General features: G+C 40.7%; 1 protein-coding gene across 2 annotated transcripts in view; it reads right to left on the reverse strand.

Annotated features, from left to right (window-relative positions):
* Positions 1-7,971: 7,971 nt before the first annotated feature.
* The window catches only part of vps8 (VPS8 subunit of CORVET complex), a 58,713-nt gene continuing 45,037 nt past the window's right edge, over positions 7,972-21,647 (reverse strand). For both annotated transcript variants that reach the window (XM_083922713.1, XM_083922712.1), the window contains exons 39-45: positions 21,552-21,634; positions 20,324-20,404; positions 16,565-16,734; positions 15,591-15,759; positions 12,769-12,822; positions 11,883-11,963; positions 7,972-8,974 (exon numbers count right to left, since the gene is read on the reverse strand). In XM_083922713.1, coding sequence (XP_083778839.1) covers positions 8,849-8,974; positions 11,883-11,963; positions 12,769-12,822; positions 15,591-15,759; positions 16,565-16,734; positions 20,324-20,404; positions 21,552-21,634 — 764 coding nt within the window. In that variant the 3' untranslated portion in view covers positions 7,972-8,848. The remainder of the gene's footprint in view (positions 8,975-11,882; positions 11,964-12,768; positions 12,823-15,590; positions 15,760-16,564; positions 16,735-20,323; positions 20,405-21,551; positions 21,635-21,647) is intronic.

Raw genomic sequence — 21,647 nt, forward strand, 5'->3', positions numbered from 1 at the left:
GTTTGCTTGACTGGAGCTGGTAGGCGTGGTTCCGCCCAGCTGTGGCTGATCCCATAATCAACGCCTGCTGCATAAGGAGCTGGATGTGGGACACATTTGGCGCCAGACCGGTTTTCTCATTTACGTGGTAACTTCTCGTCGGTTGGCTCCCGTTCTTTTCATGACTGCATTTGTGCTCCCTGTTGATTTGTCTGTTAATTATTGTTCTTTGTTTCTTTTCGTTGTAGTTTCCCGAGATCCCGTTCCCTCATCTGCATCCCCGACTGTTCGTCTGTTATACGTTCCTGCCTGCCCTCGACCGTCTCGTCCCGTTCCCTCATCTGCATCCCCGACTGTTCGTCTGTTATACGTTCCTGCCTGCCCTCGACCGTCTCGTCCCGTTCCCTCATCTGTATCCCCGACTGTTCGTCTGTTATACGTTCCTGCCTGCCCTCGACCGTCTCTTCACCTTTTGTTTTGTACCTTTTCCCCTGAATTTGGATTCCCTTGTTTTCTTTGTTTATTAAATATTTGTTTAAACCGTACTCTGTGTCCTGCATTTGGGTCCTGTTCCGTAGTGATATTCCCTGTACCCTTCATGACAATGTGTCTTCAGAAGAAGAACAAGCTGTAGAAGAAGAACAACAACAACAAGAACAACATCAACAACAACAAGCACTAGGAGAACAAGCATTAGCAGCAGCAGAAGAAGAAGAAGACGAAGAGGATCAAGAGCTAGAAATCCCTCAACCTGAAAGGGAGACTGTTTTGTCAAAAATTGGCCATATAGCATGGTCCTCAGCAGCGTAGGAGAAACAGGGCAGGAGGACAGAACGAAATGGGACAGAGAGGAGGACGAGCACATAAAAACAACCCAGTGTCTAAAGGACAGGAAGGTGAAGGTCCTAGAGAGGCCCAGTCAGAGCCCTGACCTGAATCCTACAGAACATCTGTGGATGGACTTGAAGAGTGCAGTCCATCAGCGCTCACCACAGAATCTGACTGAACTCCAACAGTTCTGCAGGAAGAATGGGGAAATATTCCCACTCTAGGTGCACAAAGCTGTAGAGACAGATCCAAACAGACTGATGCTGGACTTAAAGAAAAAGGAGCCTCCACAAAGGATTACATCTGAGGACTCATCACTTTGCCAACACTGTTTTTAATTTTTTATAAATTTTCAGATATTTAAAAATAAAATAAAAAAATTCACTTGAATGTTTTAAGGCAAAATGTGTACATCACGCTAGTAAAATATATTTTTTATGTATTATCAATTCAAGCTGTAAAACAAAAGAATGTGACTATTTCAAAGGGGTATCATGACTTTCTTTGGAACCGTATCAGAGGCCAGTTTTCAGGGTGTGTCTTGAGGATGCGATGCGTCTTTTTTGCGTCTTCAGATCTTCAAACGCACCTTCTTTTGTTCTCAAAAGAAAAGCACAAGGCCTTTATGACTTGGTTCTGTCACTGAAGAGGCATTTCTTAATGGCATGTACTTTTAAAAAAAATATTTGAAATATGCTTTAAATTAAGCACAAAAGTTAAAAGTATACTTATAATATCTTTTGAAATCTTAAATATATTTCTAATACACTAAAGTATACTATTGCCTTGTGTTACTATACTATCATTGATATAGTCTGTTATGCTGTTTTAATAATTACCTTATTGTTTGCTAATATGCCTTTTATATGTTTGCTAGAGAGTAATAAGCCCAACAAGTTGTCAAAACTGTGAATGATGGTCAACAGGTGTTAGTGATGTCATGACCTAATTTTGTCAAAATATATGATGGATGTTTAAATTTATTTTAATGTAATAACAATAAGATTTTGAGTGCAGAAAATTCAAATGCGCAATCAATGTGCTGTGGAGAAGGCATTCAAACGAAAGAGCCTTAAGTACATCGAGTTGGCAACGGATGCTAGGCAACGCGAATGGAGAGCCATGGTTTTCCCGGTGGAAGTTGGCTGCAGAGGAAGCAAGGAGCTGGTTATAGGTGAAGAGGCGAAGACACCTGGAGCGCTACTAACACCTGCAGAACATAGGTGTTCGAAAGCAGAGGAGGGCGCTCCTGGGACGCCAGGTGTTGCCGATGAGCCCTCTGGAGGTGTCGCGGGCCTATCATTGAAACACCAGTGAAGGAGGGTGCCCCCCGATGACCCCAATGAAGCTGCCAAGCCCCCCACCCCACCTAACTCAATCAGACCCGTCACCATCACAGAGCTGAAATCCCTTGATGGATATATCATCACCACCATGTTGTTATTGGCATTCGATTTCTCTTAGAGCCTGCATGTACGGGGCCTAAGCTGATTTTGCTATGCTTACTTCTGCTGCTATAGGCCTAGTCTGCCGAGGTGTAGGCCTATCATTGAAACACCAGTGAAGGAGGGTGTACACCTGAGGATCCCTATGAAGCTGTCAACCCCCCCACCACCACCCCATTGAACTCAATCAGACATGTCACCATCACAGCGCGGAAACTGCTTGATGGATGTATCGTCACCACTCGTATCTCAGGTTCTTTTTTTGTAACAGGATTGTTTCATCTAGTCCTAAAACCTAACAATGAAAGTTAATGTCACAGCTAATATGTATAAATTGATTAGTGTATGAAATTTAAAAAAATGTTAAGGTTAATACAAATAAAGGTTTTAGAGACACTCTGGCTATCTTTAAGGAATATCTGTATTTATTTAATCTGAAATTTGTCTCTAGGGGTTTTAAACACCAGGTAATTGCTGTTTAAAGTGATGGTACGACTTTTTTCCCCCTGATGAAGTACATCCTGCATTAGCATCATGACGCTCATATTTCTGTGATGCCTGTATTGTGTTAAGATTTTCACAACCTCAGGATGATCAGAAACCTGAAAAATAACATCGTCTAGGATAACCAGATGACTTTGATCTGGAGGAAAAAGGAAATCCACACAATGTTTTCAGGCTCAAATCCCGGCTGGTGCCCTTCTGTGTGGAGTTTGCATGTTCTCCGGTGTCTGCGTGGGTTTTCTCCGTCATCCTCCCACAGTCCAAAGACATGCAGGTGTTCGGTTCATTGATGACTCTAAATTGCCCGTAGGTGTGAATGTGAGTGTGAATGGTTGTCTGTCTCTGTTTGTCTCTATGTGTCCTGTGATAGACTGGCGTCCTGTCCAGGGTGGACCCCGCCTCACGCCCAATGTCAGCTGGGATCGGCTCTAACCCCGCGACCCCGTTGGGGACAAGTGGTTGAAGATGGATGGATATCTTGCCGCACCCACTGGGTCCAACTATCAAATATGAAAATGGCACTTTCTATCTAGGATCAAATTCAACCTCAGCCATCATTGCAAGGTGTGAGTCTAATAGAGTCTAATGACCAAGAGTTGTCCCATCAGGAAGGAGACGCCTTTTGTCATATAACTGTTTTTTTTTCAACAGAAACCCATTTTTATTGTGTTTAAGGCGTCTCAGTCACCCGTCTTTAGAACCTGTCAGGTAACCATCCACCAACTGTCTCACACTATCAAGGTTGATCTACTCGCAGCACTCGCGAGTATGAGTAATACCTTTTACCTTCATCACTACTTTTTTTTCTGCATTTTAATTTGGTAGGCATTACTCTTGGGACCCGCTGCTACAAATTCCTGAATGTGTCAAACCTCAAATCGCCAAGATAATAACCCAGCTCCACGGGTTTCACCCTCTTTCACTACGTACGTATATCAGACTGTCAACCAGCCATCAACTGTACCATTTTAGACGCCCGTAAGCGGTGGTGAATGCTGTGATAAAGATATTATTTGTTCGATCTGACGGCACAATGCAACGTTCGTGATAGATTTCTTCTCTGCACCAACTTGCACCAAAATCCGTTCAAATATGTTTTTGACACCTGCCTCTTTACCTCAATTTATTCAGGGTTTAATCAGATGCCATGATGCAACTCATTCTCTCTGATGTATTTCTTCCTCCTCTCCTCATTGATGGCCTCAGCGGGGTAGACTGAGGCTTTCTGCTCACCTTTTAGAAGGGTGTGTATATAGTCAACAAAGATGGTGTTGCTATGATCCTCAAAGGGCCACACTTCTGTGACTTTTGCTACAGTGTACTCCAGCTGTAGAACTTTGTGTAACTCAGCAGTCACCCAGACTTCTGTCAAAGCTCTGGCTTCCTCATAATGAGGACAAGAACTACTCTGATGATTGATCTCGGCACAGGTGCGACAGAGGGTAAAGACTAGTTTACCTTGAGAATTCAGTGGCTGCTGGTCTTTCAAGGAGGGGAAGCTCATTTCTCCGGCCTACATCATAAATATGTTTGTGGTCACTATTGAAAGAATAAAACCCTGTGCTTCGCCTGTCTCAGGATTTATTTCTTCAGACACTTTCAAAATCTGCGCTTCTTCTTCTTCTTCTTCTTCTTCTTCTTCTTCTTCTTTTTCTTCTTCTTCTTCTTCTTCTTCTTCTTCTTCTTCTTCTTCTTCTTCTTCTTCTTCTTCTTCTTCTTCTTCTTCTTCTTCTTCTTCTTCTTCTTCTTCTTCTTCTTCTTCTTCTTCTTCTTCTTCTTCTTCTTCTTCTTCTTCTCATTCCGATATTTCTTCAGTTACCAGCTCCCTGTTAGAGACTGTTGGGTTGTGACTGTGATACTTAACATTATCATTATTAATCAGTAATACAATACTATTACTCATCAGAGAAGTGCGCGTGCGTAAAGTGAGTAAATGGTAAAGACTTGAAAAAAAAATGAACTGGGGGCCTCTGTACTGCAAACTGATGACTGACTGTTACATAAGCTTTTAAAAAAACAATATTGTGATTGTAACGCTGTGTGTGTGTGTGTGTGTGTGTGTGTGTGTGTGTGTGTGTGTGTGTGTGTGTGTGTGTGTGTGTGTTTGTGTGTGTGTGTGTGTGTGTGTGTTTGTTGACCCTTGACGCTTATTAGTGACAAGTTTGATTTACAGACTAACCGGTTTGTTCACTAGTTAAAGACAGCCTCACCTTCCCTCCGACTCTCATTGGTCCAATGCGTGTGTGGTTGCTGGTTACCCCTCACACTCCTTTTACATTTCCATGTGTAAGTCTGTCGCTTAATCACACAATTCAGTCAGCCGGAGGATTTCCCCTCCTGTAGACCTGCAGAGCCCTCAGCTGTCTGAGGGCTTCATTGCAATAGCTTGAGGCTCAGCGAAATGTCAATGTGATAGTAATAGTGGACCAAATGCAAATAATGATATTGCTTAAAGATAGCCAGAGTAACACTTTGATGTATATTTTTACTGGCGGCTGCTGTGGCTCAGTGATAGAGGGGGTCGTCCTCCATTCGAGAGATCAGATGTTCGTGCTCCCCCGGTCCACATGTGGAAGTGTCCTTGGGCAAGACACTGAACCCCGAATTGCTCCCCGGCACATGGGTGTGTAAATGTGGTGTGAATGGTAAGATCAGATTAGATGGTATGGAGATGTCCACTGTCATCTGTGTGAATGTCTGTGTGAATGTGACAAGTAGTGTGAAAGCATCTCGAGTAGTCAGAAGACTAGAAAGGTGCTATATAAGTACAAGTCCATGTCTTTTGAAGAACTTGAGGTCATGTCTGAAATATCCTCAATTGAGGAGTTTCGTAGTGGCCAGGCAGTGTAATAGTTTGGAACTTCCCCGACTATCTTCTCCTGAAGACTTTCGATGAGATTTTCAGACTCCAAGGGGCAGGTGTACTTTCTTATTAGTTTGTTTGTAAGTAAATCTAGAGTCATCACAAAACATATTACAGTCATGGAGATCCGATTGGCAAGAAAAAGTAACAGAGGAAGAATGAGCCAGAGCTTGTTTAAGTGCTCAAACTCACTGTGAATGCAAACTCTAAATTCCTAAAAGACAAACGGATAAATACAGTATATAACCTTTTTAACCCAAATATCCCAGATACTTGCATTAAATGTAAGTGACATAAAGGTTCTTTATCCCATTGCATGTGTGAATGTCCTCTGATTCTCTCTTTTTGGGAAAAAGGGTTAAACTTGGCCAGTCGTTGGAAAAGAAGTAGCTCTTAAACTAGACTACTGTAACGGTCTCCTTGCAGGTCTTCCCAAAAAAACTGTCAGGCAGCTACAGCTTGTTCAGAACGCTGCTGCTAGAGTTCTAACAAAAACCAAAAAATGTGAGCACATTACACCAATTCTTAAATCATTACACTGGCTTCCTGTACGTCAGAGAATTGATTTCAAAATCCTCCTGCTCACATATAAATCACTACATGGTCTAGGGCCGAGGTATATCACTGATATGCTCCCACTACATAAGCCTTCTAGATCACTAAGATCCTCTGAGACCAATCTGTTAGTGGTTCGCAGAGTAAACTCAAATCAAGGGAAAGCATCTTTCAGTCATTATGCAACAAACAGCTGGAATAAACTTCCTGAAGATTTGAGACTTTCACCCACTCTGACCACTTTTAAAACTAGACTGAAAACTTATATGTTCACCTTAGCTTTCTGCTAAATCTTCGCACTTTTAACGTCCGCACTGTTTTGATTATTGTCTATGTTTTTATTCTCTTTGTCTTCCTGTAATGCATTTGAATTCATGACATGTTGTGCTGTGAAGCACTTTGAGTCTGCCTTGTGTATGAAAAGTGCTATACAAATAAAGCTGCCTTGCCTTGCCTTGCCTTAAACCAAAATGATGTTTACTGGATATTCACCGGGACAACTTTGTGACCTCCAGAAATGAAAAACCCTTCTCCTAATCTGTTTTCTGGAAGCTAAAAGATGTATGGCCTGTTGATGGCAAAGGGACAAACCCTGCACTACTTTGCAATGGTTAACAGGGGTGACTTTCTACTTGGCTTTAGAAAAGATAAGCAACACCGCGACAAATGAGCTTGACAAGTGTTGGACATTCTGGATGGTTTTCTGTAACTTCCTTGAAGAAAAAAGATATTGAAGAAAATGGCTGGAACGATGAGCTGAACTGAAGATTTATCCATTTCTCTTTTTATCTTGATAAAGTATTCATATTTAGACATTAACATACATATATATGTATCTGAGTATGTGTATAAATATATATAAATATGCATTTATTTATTTATCTACCGACATGATTCTCACACATGCGATTATATTTCGTATTGTGATTAAGTGTCCCTTTTTGTTTTTCCAGTTATTTATTATGTTTGTTGTTTTTCCTTATGTGCCTTCTTGTTCTATGTTGTTCACAAAATGTGCAGTAAACATGTTTAAAAAAAACAGAGCCAGAGTTTCCTCTTAAACCTTTATTTTGATTTACCTCAACAGTAATCTATTTATATACATTATCTGTCCTGCACTAACAGTATCTCACATGTTTAGAGCATAAACAAATGTTAATCATCCATATTCTTTGACAGAATTTGGTCATGGCGTCACTCGCACCTATGGACCATCACATTTTTTGCCAACTTATGGGGCTTATTGCTCTCTTTTACTCGCTAAATTGTATGCTCACAAAACAAACATGTTTAACAGTTAAGGGAGTGGATCAGGACCAAACTGGCCATCTCCCCTCCAGGCAGGACAGGATGCTTTAACTGGAGCGTCACCCCCGAAGGTGTGCAGCTGAAAACACAAATGTCCCTCCTGTTGTACGGTAATAGGATGTAGGAGCTGTGAACTGTATGTTTCTAGCCATGTGGTAATAAAAGAAACTTGAACTAGTGCACATTCATTTTAAATAGACATATATAATACGTATATATGACAATCAGTATAAATGTTTAGGGTATAAATCTAATTTGATCTGTACAGAATCATTCATGTAAAACTTACAGCAGGTATTTCAGTTTGAAAATGACCAAAAAGAATGAAGCGCACTAAACTGAGGACTAACAAATGAAATACATGACTTAACTTCATCCTGATGAAAGAGACATTTTGCTGATGCATTCACAAAGAAAGAGCAGACAGCACACCAGGATGAATTTGTCCATGTTTATTTCTACAATTCTTTTTTTATCATTTTAACAAGGAACCATAATAAAGTCAACAAGCAAATGATACAGTATGACGGCGCTGACACAACAAAAGCAAGTGAGTCATCCCTGTTATGCAGCAATATTTCCTGTCCCAATGAATTCCTTATATTCTCTTTAAAATGTGTCAAATATTTATAAAAATTACAGACCATTATCACATAAACACAGAATAAAGTCATTTCTTTCTACCTGTTAGGCAGGTGAGCATGAAGTGTCACTCTTTTTATTACATTAATCCGTTTGCCACACTCTTCCAGCCTGAACGGCTTAATTATGGAGAAAGTTGTCCTGAAAAAAACAAACGTTTGATGTAGTTAATAACAAAAGCTCATTCTGAATCACTCAGAGCTACGGCTAATTTAGCTCAAACTGTTAGGTCTATAGACCATAATGAACCAGTCCATCCATAAGGTTGATTATTTGAGTGCCTGAGATTGGCCATTATGTTTTCATTTTTTTCTTTTTATTGATGTAAAAAAATCAGTATGATTTCCCTCACTAAAATCAATGTCACATTCTTTTCAGTTACATATGTTTAGATCATAGGCCGTAGGTTTGATATCCCAGTACCAACATGCAAACAAAGCAATATGGTTCAGCCGGCTGTAGTACATTTACAATGATTCAATTAAAGCCACATTCAGTTGAATTTACACTGTCTCAATATTATCAATATCAAACGGCTTGTTTTGAAAAAGAAACATTTTTTAAAGGCTTTATACATATCAAACATCTCACAACAAAAACAAAGTAGAAAACTGCAACCTGTACGTATGTACAACTGAAGGACTGAAAATGAAAACAGCAGAATCGTCTTTTTAACCACTTGAAAATGAAAAAAAAAAAGATCGGTCCACAACCAGCCGTGGTGCTACTCTTCTAATAAAGGTGGGGGACAGAGTTTAAGTTGGAAATTCTCCGCTCCTGCTTTGGCTGGGATTAGATGCCCCGTCTTGTCGTTGCTATGGCAGTGGGATAGTTCTGAAAGGATGGACAACTGGAAGAGAGAAACAAAACAGTTAGAGAAGGTCGCCTCCCTCACATGTGCACACACTGAAACCCAAAGCTGAGTAATAGTTCAAGAGTAACGGGCAGACAGCAGGTAAAAAATAATGTGGTAGAGTAGACCAAAAGATAGAGTTTAAGATAAAGGTTTGTCAGTCTCCAGACCTGATTCATGTTGTAGAACTACAATGTGTGTTTCCAGGATATGATTCTGGATCTTGGTGTTTGTATTTAAAGTAAGCTGTATGTATAATGTCACGCAATGTTTCACTCACTTTTAACTAGGTTGAGCATATATGCAGGTGTTTGTTTCCCACTGTGTTTGGCAAGTAAACAGTTTGACCATGGTGGAAATTCAAAAGTACGCCTAAAAGATGATTTAAAACTGGATTTTTGTTTAAAAATGTGGAAGTGATTACATCTGCTTTATTTCAATGAATAAGACTCCCAAGGTGCTTCAACTTTGCAACTTACATTAAACTGTAGCCCTTGTAGAGCAGAAACTTTCCCTAACTCGGATTGGAAAATGTCAGATTCAATGGGACTTGTGCTGTTCACACATTCAAAAGCAAATCAGATCTGGGTCACGGATGAGGGGAATATTCCTAATCAGGTCACCGTGAACTGCAGTGTGAATGGAGACTAAATCTCTGATGTTCATGTAAAAAAAAATTAGGTAATTTAGTGCTCAACATTTTTTTTGTCGCAAAAAAAATGAATTTAAAAAATGTTTTGTGTCCTCAATTTTAAGCCATTGCAGTCAATGGAAAAAAGAGCATCTTTGAGCATCATTTTCCTCACTTATGGAGCAACCACCCTCTGTGAAAATAAACCACTGGCGTCTGTATGTAGTCAAGACAAAGTGCACAAATTCTCAGAACATTCTAGGGATAAATGTATTTTTGCAATGTAACTAAGGTTCTATAATGAAACGAAGAAGCTGCCTGTGGTGAGGCACAACAAGAACATGAAATTACGCATTGCCAACTGTTGATGAATGCAAAGCCTTCTTAGCCTCGTGAGACCATCCTGATTTCTGAGCTCCATAAGTGAACTCCATGAGGCAACGTGTGGCGGAGAAAATTCAGAGAAGTTTGCCAAGCGAGGCGGATTTAAGTGACGAAATGAGAAGCGACTGTTCAGTGTAAACAACATGGAGGCTTCCCTGGATGAGATGAGCAGCTATGGAGCAGCCGCTCACTAATTCTTTGTTCTCTGGATCCTTCTGTTGAATATGGACCGGGCTCCTGAAATTGGGCCTTTGATCCCTAAATTAGAGTTACACCAATGGCAATAACATGTTGTGTACTTTCTGAGCTTTGCCTCCACGCTGTAAGTACGTCATACGCTTCGTTGATCTGATTGGTTGATTTGGTCCGTATGTTGGTGATGGACAGATGGTTTATCCAATCAGCAACAAGTATTGTCGACCCTTCCCAAAAGATCTCCAAACCAGAATTCTCAGATGGATATGCTAAGACAATGAGAATCACGGGAATCAAAACATCTGGCAGAGTCAGGTTAAACCATTCTGCCCAACAGCATGAAGAGTGTTTGCTGTGCCGACGTGTGGAATAGCAAGACTCGGAAGAACTTATTAAGTTCTCTTAAAGATAACAGCAGAGTGTGTAATAAGCATCACTGAGGCTGGTAGAGGACCCCTTGAATGCATCTTGCTGCAGGAAAGGTGACGGGGCAAGCACGAGGTGTGAGAGATGCCAATGCAGCCCATGCATGCTGCTGCATCCTAAATACCTTATAGTAGGTCATTAGTGCCCCAGCATAGGGATGGGAGACACCTGACATCAGGCCTCAGAGCCTTGTCAGGGGAACTATGAGGAAAGCAGAGGTAGGCTCAATAGCTGGCATGCGGCCAAGGTGAAACTTTTCCACATCGATCGGCAGATGTAGATGGCATGCTTGCAACTTCCTCTGATATCCAGAGGGAAGAACAGTAATGGTGGCAGTACATGGAATGCACCTGAAGAAAGCATTAGTAAGCACCAGTTGACTGCAGTATAACCGGCTGCAGGTGAACCATGCCATTCCAATGATGGACCCATGGAGTCGTCTTTGACCGCGTCCAAGAATCAAGACCCAGGAGCATGAGCCTGGAGAGCCTCCTCTATAACACAGTTATTTAAGTGAGTGACCGAAGCTGCCGCAGAGACAATGTTCAGCCCTGGGTAGACTGGGCGCACCAGCATTCTCTACCCCCACAGAATGGAGGGTCTAAATGTGCGGGCCCTCTTCGGGTTGAAGAGCAGTCATATAGTGATGAGAGTTAAACACAGCTGCCACTCTGGCTGCTGCGGACCACTAAAGTCTGAGCAAGAGAACCCGGATGACTGTGAAAACACTCACTCTACCAGCACAGTAGCTATACATATATTTAAACTGCTCTGCTGTGATTAATAGTTTGTTTAATATGGATTTCCCACATAGAAATTAAAAAAACCCTCAGAGATGGAGCTAGAGCACATCAAGTGTTTCTCCCTCATTGAGGAATTCTGCATCTGGACTCTGCTTAAAGATTGAACCTTAGGTCCCTTCTACTCAAAATGCAAGAGGAGTTGAGTTATTTGGATCTTACCATAAAACCATGCAACTCAGAAATGGAAGATTTAAAAATGTTTGAAGCGTAAATGCAAACAGTAGAGGGAAACAGCTAACAGGCTCTAAACGAACCACATCAGTAGTTCTAGCTTTTATGGAGTGATGAGGTTTTGTAGTTTGATTTAGCCAACTGCAACTGCCTTAAAGACACGTACAAGAGTTATAATTCACAAGTGGCGTATTGACTGAATACTTGAATACTGAACAAAGAAACATATCTATGTTGTTTTTGGCTATTTGTGCATCAAGTAAGGGTTTTCAACTGCCCAAGACAGTTTCCCTACCCTAGATGGTCCTCGGTATAAACATCGTAGCTGATCCCAGGACTGTTCCTGCTGAAGGTCCAACGTTGCCTCAACAAACACCTGGGCCACGACAAATAACGAGAAGAATGTAGTTATGGCATAACTATTCAACAATATTTGCATGCAATGGAATTTATTCTCTCAAACAGTTTGTGTCAGAGTGTTTTATTCAGTGTTTATTTCTATGGCTTTAGTTTGTTTCTATTTTTGTGTTAAATGTGTTTACACTGTGTCATTTGGTTTCTTTTTGTTTTCCTCTCAACATTTGCTATAAAGTTGATACGAATGAATGTTAATTGTGGGCGTTTCATTGACTATTTTATAGGCAGCTATGGGCGTGACATGAAGCCAGCAAAGCTGCACCAAATTTAGAGTTGATCAGGATTTTTGAAGGGAAACCAGTGTAGGACATGAGCGTGCACTGTTTCATGAATCTAAACATTTTTGTGCACACGCATTTCCTGAGTTCCATCTGTACCCTTCCTTTGGACGTCAATCCTTGGCAGTTTTATAAATGAGGCGTATGGTCTTCATGCCACAATGAATGCCCACTGTGTTACTATACTTGCTCATTTCCACTTTCTCTATGCTGGGCTGTCATTGTTGCTTCATGCCTTTGCTGTCTGGCCTTCTGAACCCTGCACCCTGAAATCTGTTCCTGCCTGCCTGTCCCTCTTACCTGTCCCATTCCTGTTCACCTGTGGATTCTTTTATTTAGACTTGCTTTTTCTTTAAATCACAACATGGGTCCGGTTTTCATAGAACTTGCTTTTCATGACACTATTACAAATGATGTACCTTGAATTTCTCCAGCAGAGCCAAAGATGGTGGGCCACCAGCTTTGAGGGATCTGATAAAACCTTACCTTCTTCCCGTGAGCCTCCGCTCCTGCGTCATGATGCACTGATGTAACACGAGTCTGAGACAGAATGAAAAAATTTTGTTAGGTTCTGGAACTTGGACTGAAAGAAGTATTGTAGGAGTAACAAAATCCAACTTGTAGGCAATTTATTTGCTGTGACAACACGTAACAACATGCCTTTTACAGCTGCTGTGGCCCCAGGTCTCTCTAAACACACTCATTGGAAAGCCTACAGAATGCAGGTTGACTTGGTGCTTATCTATCTACCGCCTTCCCAGTTACGTGCCAAACACGGGTGACCTCATGTGTGCCAAGGCCAATTGTGTTTCTATTGTCACTTCCAGTCTTAGATTATGCCTCTGTGAATATTGCCCACCAATTACCCATGGGCCAAGCAGGGCTACCCATGGCCTGGGGCAGAGGCAAGAGTCATCGGCAGTGCTTACCTGGCTTTGGGCAGGAAGACAGGTGCAGCAGCTCACTTTTCAACAACCCATTTTTACCACTGAAGAACTTGGAAAATGAAAAAAATGGACACCAATCGACAGTATTGATCAAACAAGGACATTAGGGCTCTGCTTACTATCTGGGCATTATTAGGCTTTTCCTTAGTTTCTGTCATGTATATATTTGGTTTTAATGCCGGATATTCATGCTTAACATGACCAAAAATTCAAATAATGAGATAAATGTGTTAATGGGTAACCAGTCTAACCCCCCGTGAGCAGAACTGCTGTGAACGCCTTCTTTCAGACAGTATTTTCTATTGTCTCGAAGGTCTAACATCTAGCTTTCTTGGAAGTCAAATAAGGTCATCTGCTCCAGGCACAGCGTGCCGGGCACGCCCACGGAGTACAGCTTCACACAGGAAGGAACGTGCCGCTGTTTACTACATGTAGCTTGTCTTGTCCATTACTCCCTAAAATGAGACCTTCTACAACACGTCCGGTTGTGTTTGTGTTTGATTGATGTAGCGTTATTTGGATTTCTGAGGGTAGTAATCGCTGCTTAATTGCCCCATTGCCCACTGCTAACGATATTTATCTACATGCTGGCGGCAGAGAAAGCTGTAATATTTGTTATGTTGTTCATTACCCCCTAAATTTAGCGCGTACGTTTGCTACAACATGTCTGGCTGTGTTGTCTGTAGTTTAGAAAGCTTTATTTGAGATTTTTAACGGTAGGGATAGTTGCTGTTTACTGTTTATTACATGTAGCTACATGCTAGCGCCGGTAATGAGGACGTATATACTCTGTATAACTGAAAAAATACCATGTTTTACATATATATATATATATACAGTATATATATGTGTATATACACAGTGGAGATCAAAACTAGAGAACACAGTATTCATTCTGAAATACTGCACTTTTTTATTGTTCAGAATTTGATAGAATATCCTCTCTGTCTATACCAGCATGTTTTTTTTAAATAACCAAGGAACTTCAACAAAAACCTTGATTTTGTGAAAAAAACAGTGATTTAAAATTAGAGATCACTTTCAGATCCCTCCCAGTTATTGGTGTTAATCTGCACCTGGTGACATTGTCTTCACTGTTGGTCACACCCTATTTATCTGCAGCTCTCCTGGTTACTTTGAAAGATGGAAGCTGCTCTAAGGAGACTGAAACCCTGAGACAGCAGGTTGTCCAGATGAAGGCCAAAGGGATGACCCTCTCAGCCATCAGAGAGAGGTTGGGCGTTCACAGTATGTGATTTCAAGAATACTGAAATTTAACTAGGACAAAGATTAATTTAAGTCCCTCAAAAAGGCCGGCCGTCCACGAGAGGACAGGATTATGAGAGTTTATTGGGTTCTGATAGGAAACATTATGTTCAAATGTTTATGTGAACCTCCTTCGGCAAAATTCAACACCTTCACTGCAACTTTCTCCCAATCAGCTGTAATTTTCATACAAACCAATGCCCCTTGTCACACTGTGAAACAGGTGAAGCAGTTCTTTGGAGCTCAGAATATTGAAACAATGAAATGACCAGCCCAGAGTCCAGATCTAAACCCCATAGAGAATCTCTGTAAAGTCCTTGGTAACAAAGTAATGTGTAAGAAACCCTCTCCAGTTAGTGAACTGTGTTAGAGAGTGAGTCAGAATGGACCCAGATCAAACCAGAGCAGTGTGAGAAACTAGTGATGTCCTGTGGGCGCAGATGTGCTGAAGTCATTCAAAGCTGTGGCCTCTACACTTCCTGTTCATTTTTCAATCCTATAGAAGAAAACATTGTTGAAATCTTCTCTTCTGACACAATCAACACTGTTCTCTCATTTAGTTCACTGTTTTTTCACTAAATAAAGGTTTTTGTTGAAGTGCCTTGGTTATTTAAAGAACATGCCAAAGTGGATATTCTATCAAATTATGAACGATAAAAAATAACACTATTTCAGAATAAATCAAGTATTGATACTTTGCTTTCTAATTTTGATCTCAAGTATTTATAATACAAATAGACAGTATATCTATAAAGTGAGCACCTAAATGGCTGTGGCACCTTATCACAACAGCCTCAGCGGGGCGTCTCTTCCCACCTCAGCACAAATACATTTGTTCAGTGCCAGGGCTGGTTTTAATTTGCGCCTGCAGGGAACTAGAGCCCAGGTGTTTGTGAGCTGATTTTAAAAATCAATGTATTCAGTAGGAACCACTGGGACACAGATATGGTTAGGAAGGCAGAAAGTATTGTTGGTTGAGATCTTTAACAGGATTTGATAGCAGCAAGTTAAAATATAATAAAATGACACCAGATTTATCCTTAATCTATGGTATCTTAATTCACAGTTTTTCTTTTTCCAAGCACAAACACACACCTGTGCCAGGGAGGTGCTGCGGCCTCTTTTTTGTTCGGTGGATGGCCCTCCCCTTCCTCCTTTGCTCGAGGAACACTTGTAGCAGCTCCATCGCAGTTGCATTTCTGTGGTAAAGCCCAACCCAGAGTCCTTCTGCTGCAGGCACTGGAAGTGGTACAGGTGGCCACAGCTGACAAGACACACACACATACACACCTTAGCATGTGTAACTAAATGCACTAAATAACAAACATGCTCTGTCTGCTGCAAAGGCAGATAAAATTAAAGCCGACCGTTAGCTGTTCATCCTTTACAGCTCTTTATCAGCAGAAAAATGAAAATTGAAGATGAGATTAGATATAAAAGTAGCTCCTCATTTACAGCTACATCGGTAATTTCTGTAGTGACCTAAGTTTGTACAAAATCTGTGGTAATGGGTTAATGGGGATCTGCGTGACAGGGAGTTTTGGAAGCAACGAGAGCCTCTTTTCATCTCCAGTGTGAACAAAATACACAATTTACCCAACAGCATCCATTTGCTGTAATGGTTTACCTGCAGTGCATTGCCAAAAAAGACAACTGTAAGTGGTGTTCTGCTGTGTTTAGGGGCCTTCTATATATCTGTGTGCAGTGGCCCTTTATCTGATAATCTGCCTAGTTTGAGTGTGACTAACATTTCCTGGCTTCAAACAGGTGTTACACAACCAGACCCAAATACCAAATAAACACAAAAATAAGATTAATTATAGCCACAGAACTTTTCACTGTTGAATTTCAGAATAAAAGGTATTTCCAAGTATACTGTACACTAAAATACGACATTGGATTATAAATTACAAATAGGCAAAAAGAACACGCCTGCGTGAAGTCTCTGAGAATTGAGATATACTAAAAAATGTTAAGCATGAATGCATTACATTTGGTGGAATCCCGAAGATTCCCACCCCTAAGGCTCAGCTGTTGCTCTGGAGTTTAGCACCTCCAGTGTGCGTTACCTGAACACAATGATCTCCTCAGCTGAGTCCTGCCTCCTCTTGTACTGCTGGAGGCAGATGTTACAGTAGTCTTGTCGTGGGTGGAGTCCCCTTGTGACAGCAGCGTGCAGGTGAGACAGGGACCAATGGAGGTCATGGTTCAACAGACTGGTGGTCGTTTCAAGTAAAGTCTAAAAAAGAAAGGACAGCATTTTTTCAGTTTTTCTTCACTGATCAAAAGAAAAAATATCGATCTGGTTTACCGCAGTTTTAACAGACAGCAATATAAACCAACCTTATATAGCATTGGAAAATATGTATAACTTAGATGGAGTTGTTTAGGATATTGTATTGACAAAACAGGTCTATGAGTGTAGGAGTGACTTTAGGTCGTATTTATCAGATCAATCTCAGTTTGTAAATGTTGACGACGAATCCTCCATGAACACTAAAGTTAGTCATGGAGTTCCTCAGGGTTCTGTTCTTCAACCCATTTTATTCACCCAATAAATGCTTCCTTCAGGAAATATTATAAGGAAGCATCCATTAACTTTAACTGTTATGCACATGATACCAGACCAATAAAGCCCACCGGTGGCTCCACTTCTTGCGGCGGTTGAAAAGCGCACATCTCCCCCCTCCCAAAATTATGGGTATTTAGTTTGTGTTTTTTAATGACTTAGTTTTAATGATACTACTACTTTTACCAATACTGCTTATCTATCTTGTACTTTAACAGTACTAACAGTACTAGTAATTTTTTTTTTTTTTAGAGAAAACTAATTTAGAATTGGATGAAAACTGCTTTATTTGATTGTATCTTATAATGTTCTAAACAAAGTGTGCTTTAATCAACATTTTTGAAAGCCAAATCAGCCGCACGTTTTTGTTTTCTTCAAAATTTCTTTTTTGACTTTTTGCAGACAGGCAAATAAGTACAACAGTTGCATACTGCGTCAGAGCGTCTGCTTTAAAGTGAAAAATAAGAACAAAAAAACCAACATGAATCACACTATCCCTCCCAACAACCAATGTCAGCCATAGTCACAGTAAATAACTAGGTAATTAACTAACATATCACATAAGTAAATAATCTACCGCCTTCCCAGTAACTTCTTCAGCATTATGAAGTGTCCTCAGCATCATCAGGAGTAACAGTAAGAATATTACTAATAAGAGTCAGTAGTGGGTCCCAGGTTTGGTTGAATGCTGTCCAAGATCCCCTCTGTGAAAACCTTAATTTCTCTAACCTTAGACATTGTAAAATTTCGCATAACCAACTATTATGAGTCGGTGGAGAAACATGTTTCCAAAATGTTACGTCTGGCGAGCAGGATGGTAAAGGCCACGACACGTTGTATAGTAATGGGCAAATTTTTGGACAGAGGGAGCCCAAAAAAAGCAGTCAGGGGATTTGGTTCCAAATTTGTGTTAAGAGCCTGTTTGAGGGTTTGGAATATAGCAGACCAAAATTCAGCAAGCTTCGGGTACGTCCAGAACATGTGTGCATGGTCTGCTGGGGACTGCTTACAGTGGTTACTAGCATAGCAGCACAGTTTTGAAGATATACCAGTATAATGTCATGAATCAAATATTATTTAAAAACGTAACAGCCGTGTTAATAAAGCACATGTTTAATAATTTATATATTCTCACAATATATATATATTACTCACAACAACATAAAACATACAGTGGTAACATGGGAATCACATTATTACTCTAGTGTTTTTATAACTAATTTAACTCTCTGTTGGCTCTGGCAGCATAATATACTTCAGCATAACTTAACAAACCTGAGGTGGACGGGGAAACAGGAGAAAAAAAAACCCTGCATTTATCAGGCTGAATTTAATGCACTTTTAGATGTTTTGAGAGGTTGCTCGTGTCACCTCCTTTACATGAAAAAATGTTGTTGCACTTATTACAGCGAGGATAACTATTTGTCAATGGCGACTGCTGGTCTTTCAAGTCTTTCATTTTTCCAACATCATAAATGTGTTTGTTTATTTATATGTAAATTCTACCCTTTGTTCCTTTTCAAGAAAATGATCTGTGACCTTGTCGTACCAACTAGGCGTCTTTTCCAGGGACTTGACCAGTGTCCTCTCAATGGCCAGCAGAGCTAGGCTGCTTAAACGGCCTTGGTCCAGCTGGAGCTGCTGCGCCAGGCTACTGTGAAGTGTGACCGCCTGGGAGTGTGAGTGACTGGACGGGGGGAGAAGCTACGCAGATGCCGCTGCTCGAAGATAAGCTTCCCTTGCGGTCTTAGAGCAATCACCACTGCTGTTTGTGTCAATTCTCGTGAAATAAAGCCAAACTCCAACAGTCTCTATCGGCGTGTGAGTGAGTAAGACCTCAACTTGCCCCCTGCACAGGATCTTCAATACCTACTTATATTAATCGATCAAAGTAAGCAACCGATCAGTTAGATAAACTTCAAATGTGCATTGAGGAAATAAAAAGCTGGATGACCTGCAATTTTCTGATGTTAAACTCAGACAAAACTGAAGTCATTGTACTTGGCCCCAAAGGCCTCCGAAACTCAATAGCTAAAGATATTGTTACTCTGGATGATGTTGTGTTGTCCTCCAGCACCACAGTAAGGAATCTGGGTGTTATTTTTGATCAGGATATGTCCTTCGATTCTCACATAAAACGAACAACAAGGACTGCATATTTTCACCTGCGTAATATTGTGAAAATTAGGAACATTGTGTCTCAGAAAGATGCAGAAAAACTAGTCCATGCATTTGTTACTTCTAGGCTGGACTACTGCAACTCCTTATTATCAGGCTGCTCCAATAAGTCTGTTAAGAGTCTCCAGTTGTTCCAAAATGCTGCAGCTCGTGTACTAACTAAAACAAATAGAAGAGAACATATTTCTCCTGTATTAGCTTCTTTGCACTGGCTACCTGTAAAATCTAGAATAGAATTTAAAATCCTTCTCCTTACCTATAAAACTCTTGGTCAAGCTCCATTGTATCTTAAAGAGCTCATAGTACCATATTACCCGACTACATCGCTGCCCTCTGAGAATGCAGGGCTACTTGTTGTTCCTAGAGTCTCCAAAAGTAGAATGGGAGGCAGAGCCTTCAGCTACCAAGCTCCTCTCCTGTGGAACCAACTCCCAAGTGTTATTCAGGAGGCAGACACTGTCCCCATATTTAAGAGTAAACTTAAAACTTTCCTTTTTGATAAAGCTTACAGCTAGGACTGACTGGCCCTGACTTATGCTGCTATAGGCCTAGTCTGCCGGGGGATAATACTTTCCTGATCCTCTGACCTTCTCTCCTCTCTGTCTGTATCATTCATGTCTCATCAATGCACGTTACTAATTCACTTCTTCCCCAGAGTTGTTTGTGCTTTGTCGTCTCGCAGGTCTCCGCTGATCGTGGTGGGGCCTGCTGCCGTGGTATTGCATGACGGTTCCTTCTGTTATTATTACTATTATTATTATTATTATTTATACATGTTATCATACATTTTTGTAGTTCTAATATTCACTGCCATAATAATACTATTAGTAGTATTAGTAGTTAGCATTACAACTATTATCGCTACTATAACCATAATTATCATTATTTTTATTTCTATTACCTAAATTCCCATTAACACTACTCTTCATATCATTATAGTATTAACTGCCATAACTTGTTTGTCATATTCACATATTCACTGACTGACTAGTGTCTTGAATTAACTGTTGTTATGATTTGGCACTGTAAATAAAACTGAATTGACACAGCTTACAGCTCTATTATATGGATTGTGGTTTACCTGTTCATAGTTGAAAGTGTCCAGCATACCCAGGATGAGGCCTTGGATCTCTGCCAGCTTTCCTTTCCCATAGACTGGGTCCTGACAGACACAAGCACGCAGACAGCATTACGTCATGAGTACACGGTAAACAGCAGAAAAGGACATATCATCCATTTATTGAATCACAAATGACAGTAGTTCTTTGTCGTATCTGTAAAGCACAACCAATTGTATGTTCAGCAAAACAAGCCAGGCCATTCCCTGTCAGGATGCTCTCGCTTGTGCTGGGATAGAAATTCCAGAATATTTGAGGGGATATGAAGAATTTCCTCCTAAGGTGAAGCAGTCTCTTCCTCGCCTTTTTTTTTTTTTTTTTTACCACTGTATGCTATCATTTATTTGGGGGATTTGGGGCAGTATTGGGTCATAGAAGAAAATCACTGTAAACTGATAATACAAATACTTTACACCCAAAATATTTTGACTATTAAACACTCATGAAGGTGGACTGCAGTGTGATGCAGTGGTACATACTGTCGCCTCACAGCAAGAAGGTTCTTGAATTCGGCACCGATTAACATATACAGCCACAGCCACTTTATTGGGTACACCTGAACACTTGCAATTCAATACCTGCCATGAATTCAATCTACCAAAAATAAAAAACATATACTGAAGTTTAGTGCAATCACTAACTATAACCACAATGCTCTTATTGAATTGACACCTGCCCTGTAAGTGACAGCTGGGATCAGCTCCAGTCCCCCTGAAACCCTCTAAGGCAGTGGTTCTGAAATTTTGTACATGAAGTACCACCTCAGAAAATATCAGGCTCTCTCCAGAGAGCTTAAGTACCACCGTTTGAGAACCAGTGCTCTAAGGATAAGGGGTTACGGATAATGGATGGATGGGTTGAAGTGGTATTTCACAGTAGATGTATTTGTTTGGTATGGTTCGTTGTAATCAATTTGCCATATCACATAGACTTCAGCACTTCAACTAGTGTATTAAGCCTGTTTGGAGCATATATAGCATGTGGATCAGCAAGAGAGCAGCGTATTCTCCTGCAGTAGGATTTTGATAGAGACATTTTTAAATCTTCACACCACTGAAACCACTGTAACCCAGCTACAGGGCACAAGCGGCCGTTCTCGCGGGTAAACAGACAGTTACTAATACATAAACCGAAGAATCCCCTCAAAAAAGGGGGAGATTAAGAACGGCCGCACAAGACACACATACACACCTGCAGTATTCGCTGGATGATGGCAGGCAGAGAAATGAAGCTGCTCATACAGTTGAGAACCTTCATCGTCAGCTCCTTCAGCACTGAGACGTACAC

This window comes from Echiichthys vipera, assembly GCF_963691815.1.
Source record: "Echiichthys vipera genome assembly, chromosome: 11".
Taxonomy (NCBI): Eukaryota; Metazoa; Chordata; class Actinopteri; order Perciformes; family Trachinidae; genus Echiichthys; species Echiichthys vipera.